This window comes from Cataglyphis hispanica, chromosome 21 (assembly GCF_021464435.1).
Source record: "Cataglyphis hispanica isolate Lineage 1 chromosome 21, ULB_Chis1_1.0, whole genome shotgun sequence".
Classification (NCBI taxonomy): Eukaryota; Metazoa; Arthropoda; class Insecta; order Hymenoptera; family Formicidae; genus Cataglyphis; species Cataglyphis hispanica.
In genome coordinates this window covers 2,339,338-2,347,737 of record NC_065974.1, presented here as the reverse complement: position 1 = coordinate 2,347,737, position 8,400 = coordinate 2,339,338, and the positions used below count along the sequence as shown (strand labels likewise).

General features: G+C 23.7%; 1 protein-coding gene and 1 long non-coding RNA gene across 2 annotated transcripts; both read right to left on the bottom strand.

Annotated features, from left to right (window-relative positions):
* Window positions 1-1,121: 1,121 nt before the first annotated feature.
* LOC126857318 (venom serine protease 34-like) lies at window positions 1,122-4,744 on the bottom strand. The gene is made up of 8 exons (XM_050606638.1): window positions 4,655-4,744; window positions 3,567-3,781; window positions 3,056-3,265; window positions 2,694-2,892; window positions 1,966-2,160; window positions 1,745-1,896; window positions 1,460-1,616; window positions 1,122-1,366 (listed from the first exon to the last, which is right to left on the bottom strand). Exons 1-8 carry the CDS (start codon window positions 4,662-4,664, stop codon window positions 1,341-1,343), a joined length of 1,164 nt encoding a protein of 387 aa, XP_050462595.1. The 5' UTR covers window positions 4,665-4,744; the 3' UTR covers window positions 1,122-1,340.
* A 2,298-nt stretch (window positions 4,745-7,042) lies between these two features.
* LOC126857330 (uncharacterized) lies at window positions 7,043-8,021 on the bottom strand. Its single transcript, XR_007688480.1, has 2 exons — window positions 7,847-8,021; window positions 7,043-7,395 (listed from the first exon to the last, which is right to left on the bottom strand). It is a non-coding gene; the product is annotated as an uncharacterized LOC126857330 (long non-coding RNA).
* Between the last annotated feature and the right edge of the window lie 379 nt (window positions 8,022-8,400).

Here is an 8,400-nt window from a genome sequence, read left to right as displayed (position 1 = left end):
TATTTGTATACCTTTTATTATATCTATTATTAATTTATTATTTTGTTCTTATCACGTTATCACGATAAGACTGTGTGAACTATTCAATTCAAGTTTAATAGTTCGTCACTAATGTGCATTAACAATCACTAATTGTAGTAAGTATATTTTAGATCTAGAATATTTTGTGTTGCCAAATATTTTCTATTCACTTTTATTCCGTTTCCTAAAAATTTACAATTTGTTCCATAAAAGAAATTAACATCCCTTTTATACGGTCAAAAAATATCTGATTTTCAGTTTTAATCTTGTCACAATATCTAGAGTTGCAACTGCAAATTTTATTCTCTTGAGCTTAATCGCGAGTTTAATTTTCTCAAAAACACATGCATTATTAATAAAATATGTTTTTGATGTCATATAATAAATTGATTTAGTATTTTTTCTATATTCTTTTTCCCTATTTATATTTATACATAATTAAATATATTTATTTTTTATTATATTGTCGCGTCCCTTTTATCTCTGCGTGAAAGCTATTTCTGATGGTTTATATTTGTTATTCGCTGTATCCATTTACGAGGAATCCATTTCCGAGCGCAGGGAAGAGCTGCCGAGGAGGTTGTTGATCAACAAAGGTAAACAATTTGTGGAGAGCCAATATTTTGAATTTTGCAACTGTTGACATGCCTGCAGACATATCTTTCCGACAGATATGATTATATCAATATTTCCTTGTTCTATATTCTGTGTTTTTGCGACTCGCAAGCACAACATTTAAGATTATATTAAGTTCAAGATCATCAGAGGTTTAGTAATTAAAGCTCCGGTAACGAAAGCATTTATTGCATCTACATTAAACTGCATCATATTTTGCTATAGTAAATATCTGCTATAGTAAATAACTTTTGAATAATTAATAAATGCAAATAAAGTTTAACATAAATGTCAAAATAATAGATGTGAAAAATTTAACTTGGCCAGCAATGTTTTATCTTTATACAATTTTTTAATTAGCATTTTTGATAAGAGCTAATGCAATTGTAAAAGTTAAATAACTTTAATTCTATCAGAAAATTATATTTAGATTTTGAGGACATATTTTTTAGAATAATAAAATAAATTATACATTTTTACTCTTTTTTGCTAATGTTTTATTATGACAAATACAATTTTAATTGAAACCTTATATTTCAATCACAGAGCAATTGTATAATTAAATATCTTTACTATAATTGATATTTAATGCCCGTTATAAACATTTATAAATATATTTTAAAATAATCGCAAAAACATGCAGAAAGTATGTGATACAGATCCATAATTCTACAAATCAATTCTTCTTTTTAGCCATGCAAAACTCATTCTACTTTACAATATTGTACATCTACAATGAAAAAACAATAAATATATTACATCGATTTTTTTTAACGTAATAAAATTATTGTATTATTCTAATTCCTTTTCTGCTAATTCTTACCAGGTGTTACAGACATTATCCAATCAATAAAAGCTCCTGTACGTGTTGAGATACCAGGTTCGTTTGAACCACAACCAATACCAGTGGATGTAATACCAACTAATACAAGATTAAGTGTAGTAGGATTTTGCCATAAGATAGGTCCACCACTATCCATCTATGGCAAAAGAAAGATGGAATTATATCTTTGAAATAATTTGTTCACTATGTTTCTTGAATAATACTATATATAATTTTGTGCTCTTATATTATAATAACTATTAATAAAAAAAATTATTATTTTACCTGACAAGAATCCTTTCCCGGAGTATAAGTACATATATTCTTATCAGTTAGGTCAGGATAATAATATTGGCATTTCATAGGATTTATCACATTTAATTTTACTTTTTGTAGCGTAGTCGATTTGGCGCCAGCAAATTCAAGCAAACCCCAACCTGACAGTTATATGAAATTGGAATGAATAATTGATCAATAACTACAAAAATAATTAAAAAAATACTAACCCAACACATCCACAATGGCACCTCCGAACGTGTCTCGCTTATGTTGAAATGGTAAGCAGACTGGGCCAACCTCAGCACTATATGTTATGTTTCCGCTAATCTTACAAACAGCTATATCGTTGTGAAAGTCTTTGTAATAAGGATGCATTGTGCATTTATTCACGCGGAACAATTTAGTTGCATTGGTCTCTCTACCTATTTGCAAAATGATATTGTTCAAGATTGAACTAATATTCTAGCGTTAGAAAAATCCAGAACTTTTCGATGCATTTGAAAAAGCGCTTTGGTTTTCCTTAGAATTATCACATAAAATTAATTGTTCAATCAGACGTAGATACTACATATTTTTCATTACTAGAAGCTATTCGAATCTGTAACATTGTTCTGTTATGTCATGCTCGAGCATTGTGCCAAATGCATTTATAAGAAACGAGAAAAACAAATAGTTTTTCGATTGATAACAAAAGACATAAGAAAAGTATACCATATTTGTAGAAAAAATATTTTTTTGTAATAAAAAGTAAATATATTTTTTTTATGAAAAAATTATTTTTTTTGCATTAAATATTTAAAAATATTTTATCTTGTTAATAAATTATAACATTCTCAAATAAATTTGTACTAGAAACAAGCAAATATTACAAGATTTTAATGTAATTTATTATCATAAATGTTTGTTTAAAAAATTTTTGTCATTTTAAGCATTGATTAGAAACTTTAATAATTACCTGTGGTTACATCATGTTCACCAACAATAACACCAATCGTATTGATATCTCTATTCTCCATACAATGAGCTGCTGTCACTACATATTGTTGAGATATTATGGTACAACCACAATATATTATTTTATTAGTGCTATCGACGAGTCCACACATCATAGGATATTCATTTATTCCAGTTTCGTTACCACCTACAATTCTAGTCTAAACAAGTAATATAAATTATAGTTAATATTTTATTTTAAACTCTTAATCAAAGTAATTTTAATAAACAGTTATGCTGAATTATAGACTATAAAAAGCTAATAAATAAATAATAACAAAGTTATTAATAAATAGCAGTTTACGAGATACAATTTATACTTACTACTTTCTTCCAACCGCATTTGCAATTATTTTCATCAAACGGATTTTCTGCTCGAATTTCGCATAAAAATCGACCTCCTTGCGTATTATAGGGTGAGTCCAATTTTATAATCGGATTTTTTCCTTCAAGAATGATTGAACCAAAACCACAGTATTTCTCCATACTTTTTCCAGCAATTTGGATAGAAAGAGTATCTTGAGTACAACCATTCTATAGAATAAAATAATAATACATAAAATAATATAATAAAATATATCATATGTACTATAATATGTAATATAATATAGTAAAATAATCACTTTTATATATATATTTATTTTATAATTTTTAAATTTGTGACATTAATGAAAGCATTTTTCAGACTAAAATCATATTACATTACAAAAAATTAAAAAAATAATTATTTTTTTTATTTTATTCTTTCTTATTAAGTTGTATTTTGCTTGAAAATTCTCAATTAACGTTAAGTTCGTACATAAATCTTGAACGAAATATTTATCTACAAACTTACAACAAACGCAGGCATATCAACACTGCAATTTATTTTGACATTAAAAGGACTTTCCATTTGCCACGTGCAATGATTTTCACCTTTATAGTTATAGGGAAAGCCAGGGTTATACACATAATATGTTTGTCCAGCTTCTAACTTTTGAAAGTAATTGCAGGCAGATTCAATTCCATTTAGCAACGAGAGCGGCAGCAGGAAGCCAAATAAGATCTTGACTAATTGTAAAATAATTAAATTGTTTTTTCATTACACAATTCGAATAATTTTTGCATAAAAAGTTTCATATAATTCATATATATATATATATATATAAAATATTGTTATACTATTATATTTTAAACATAAATTATTATGATTTTATTAATCTGAGTTAATTTATTATTAATCTAAACATTAAAATATATATTATAAAATAATATTTAAAAAATATGCTTAATGTACATAATCTTAAATCTTAAACATTATATATATATATATATATATATATATATATATATATATATATATTGATATAAAAATTTAACGTTTCGCCTGGATACTGTAACGAGATCTCGACAATTTTATCAAGTTTCTTACAAAACTTATTAAAATTGATAAAAGATAAGAAAAAATTTGTTTCACAAACTATTGTTAGTTAAATTATACTTATTTTTTAAAATTATATAATAAATATTTTTTAAAAAATAAATAAATTTGTAGAAAAATATAGAAGAACATTAAACATAACATTTTCAATATAAGATATTGTTATAATAATTACGTAATTTTTTATTATATAATTCAAGAATAAGCATTTAAAATTATAGACTACTTTATATCATAAATTATTAATGAATATTTGCGGTTTGATAATAATTCTAGCTAGTTTGATAGTTTATAAATTGATACTTTAACCGAGAGATATGAATAATTTTTTTAAATTTTCAAATTTTATTTAAATCTATTTAAAAGTTTGCTTACCAAGTTACAAGAAAAAATAAATTTGCTTAGTTATTGATGTCTACTTGTACAATTTCTTTTATAATTTCTCAAATTTAGTTATTCTAAGATATATATGCAAATTTTTTTATAGATACAATTTGTAATACCTGCTTGCATGGTACATCTGTTAAAATATTCTGGCACCTTAAGAAGTTAACTTCTTTCTGACAAACAACCACGAGCAATATCGTAGAAATGTCTGCTTTTATTCCAACAAAAAGATAAAATACATCCAAAACTGATAATATCTCAGGTACCTTATCTTACAGTTAATTACAGTTTGCGAGCAGATTTACTGCAAAGTCGAATAACTTCAAAATGACATTAATGTAATCTTAAGTTTGATAAGATCTATATCAAAAATATTTTAAATATATAATGTTTTTTAGGCATTATTGATTGACGTTAGGCTGTTAAAATTTAAAAAAATATATAAAACATAATGTATGCATAAGATGTTATTAAATTAATATTTTATCTTAATATAAAATTTAATTATTAACATATATAATATATTGACAAAAATTTTAGCAATAATGAAACAAAATTTTCTAATACGAAAAAATAAGTTTTAATTTAATCAAAATTAATTCGCTAATTTGTAGAATGGCAATATCTTTATAACAAGAATTCTGTAAAATATTTTCTTGTTATTATAAAATAATATATTTAAATAATATTCAAATGAAATTGCTGCGCATTAAAACACATTAAAAAATCATTAATGACAGCTTATGACAATAATGATATCTTATCTTTGCAGATGCGGTATAAAAGTAGAACATATGCTACTTTTCGCATATGAATAAAAATGATGAATTAATAAGTAAAAAAATATTATTCTGTTTTTATTATATATAAAGACAAAAATAAATTTAATTAGTATAAGCCAAAATCATGCATTACTCGCTACAGTAATAATGTTATTTCTTTATTGTTAATATATGTATATTGGTTGTAATACGCAACATTACACAAACCGTAAGATAAAAAAAAAACTAAAATAACGAAAAATCATGATTGTCAAATATATATATAATTATTATTTGTAAGAATTGATATGCTTGAAGAATTGTAACAAAATAATAATTTATAATTTTTATCACAATTACTTCGATTTTCACTTAAAATAACGAATGATCGCTTTGATAAAATTTTTTGTTCAAGTACAATTTTATCTCATTTATCAAAAATTAATTATATTGATTATAATAATTAATTATGTTAATTATATTAATTATAATAATTATATTAATTGTAATAACTATAGTGAATTATATTTGATTGGATTTAGAAAAGAATTTGGCAATAGACGAAGCGTTTCGCACACTACTTTACTGCTCGAGTATAATCGTGTAGAGTATCGTCGTGTGAATGATAATGACAAGACCGTAACACGTAAACAATAGAGCGCTATACGCAGCCAAGAACAGTGTTATTGAACCTTGTTATTGAAAATTTGTCGCCGAAATATTTTACGTACTATGACATATACATGTATAGCGCGCTAATATTTACGTGCCGCAGCTGTTATTATTCGCGCGATGAACAGAAAAGTAATGATCTTTCTTTCTCTCTCTCTGTCTCTCTTTTTCTGAACAATAATTATTTCTTGAACAATACATAGAAACAAATATATTTTGTCCGCAATTTTTATCATTTTACTTTTTAACAATTAAATATAATTTAGATTGAGAACATACAACGAGGCAATCAAAACGTAGATTCAAGTAATTAGCATAATGAAAAGTTGCAAAATTGTTTAATGAATAATTAATCTAGAATTTAAAATGTTTTTTATAATTTAGCATTTTGCGTATTTATTACTTGACTTTTTTTCTAAATATTTGTCACGTATATTCCTGCAATATGAAAAAGTCACAATGTAATATTTTTTAATTTTAAACATCACATAGAATTGAGCATTCTGTATTTAAGAATGCAGATAATAATTTTATTTTCTACGTGACTTACGAAATAGATTTTTCTTTAATATGAATATAAATATTTTATGCCATACTATACCGTATTTTATATTTTTTGATATTGCTATTTGATATAATATTAAAGCAGAAATTTTATCCTAAATCTTAAAATAATGTTTAAATAAGATTAAATGAAGTCATATGATAAAATTTAGAATTTTTTGGATTATGTTTCTATTTTCATGATTTTTGTATAAATTAAAATATTACGATCAAAATGTAATACGCAAAAAAAATTTTGATTACTTACAAGAAGGTTGTCTCAATGGGATTCAAATTTAACACATTACTATTATTTATTTATCACATTACTATTACTTTTCAATAAAAATTATAATAATTAAGTCAAATAAATTTTTTTATATAAATAATAATAATTATTAGTTTTTATAAACATATAACATTGTTGCGACTTAGAACATATCATTAATATAAATATTAATTTATATATTATACTAAAATATAATATATCAAGATTTGCAATTAAAGGAGATTAATAAACGATTGAAATTTACTATATAACATATTTGTAGTAATATTGGTACTACATAGTGTTGATATTTATTAATACAAGATATTTTATTTTAATTAACAGAATTTATTTTATTTAACAGAAAGAAGGATGATTATATATATCATATTTTTACATAATTCCGATACAAAAGGCATTATTTCATGTAATTCTTCACAATATCGAATGATATATTATCATATCATTACAAGATGCTTGTTTTAGTTAAAATATCTGCTGATTAAATAGTATTATTAATACTATTTGATAGGCACCATTATAATTGTTCCCAAAAAATTAAATAGATAAGCTTGTTAACTTCTTCCCATAACAGCTCTAAGCAGTCCGTATTCTGAAATAACGCAAGAAAGTCATTAATATTTAATTCCCAATTTTTCGATATACATTTTTACATCTTACAAACTAAAAAAAAAATTTATGCACTGGAATTTATATAAAATACTTTTTTTACGAAAACTTATTTTTTAGAAAGAATTATATTTAATTTATAACATGCATAATAAATTATTTTCTTTTTGATCTTCTATTTCATATATTTTTTAGAAATTATTCTGTAAAGAATACATACATATTATATATACAGGTTTTATAAATACCACATTACAAATTAAATATTTGGTTTTAAACAGTTTTAAATAATTAAATAATTAATCATAAAAATAATAATGAGTGATTTGTATGTTAAAAAAATTGTCATTAATGATAATACTATTTTTAAAGTACATGAAAATATAAATATAAAAAGAAGGAAGTTCTATTATACACACAAAAAACTTTCATACCAGATCTTCCTGATGTTCGGCTATTTTTTCGGCAATTTTAGTATAATTTTGTATTTCTTCTTGATCCTCAATACTTTGACTACTTTCATGAGCCATACTAGAAATTATGACAATTGAAACGATTAGCAAAGTTAGGTATATCACCTTCATTGCTGCAAATTTATAATAAAATATCCAAGGTTTAAACTTTACATCTTTATGTGATGCCTCTATTTATACTATAAAAATCGTGGCCAAGATACCATAAACATTATCTAATCTAGAAAATTCTTAAGTTTATTAGGACTTATATAACTTTATTTAAATATTTTTTTTTTAAGATTCAAGATAAAGCAGTGTTTTAATATTACTTTAGTAATAACAAACAGTATCGTTGATCATAAAATTGCTCAAAGGAAATAAATACGCGGACATTTTATGTATTTAGATATTCACGTATATCTATGATGTAAAACACGTTCCCACTATTTAAATTGCGCACAATTAAATGACGCATTAAAGTGTATCAATAGAATTATTTTACTTACTCTAAGAGAAATGAAATGTCAGTCAAT

Coding starts and splice junctions, on each gene's coding strand:
- LOC126857318 (XM_050606638.1), bottom strand. Junction 3,266..3,566: donor TTGATATGCCTGCGTTTGTT/GTAAGTTTGTAG, acceptor TTTATTCTATAG/AATGGTTGTACTCAAGATAC. Junction 1,617..1,744: donor CGGGAAAGGATTCTTGTCAG/GTAAAATAATAA, acceptor CTTTTGCCATAG/ATGGATAGTGGTGGACCTAT.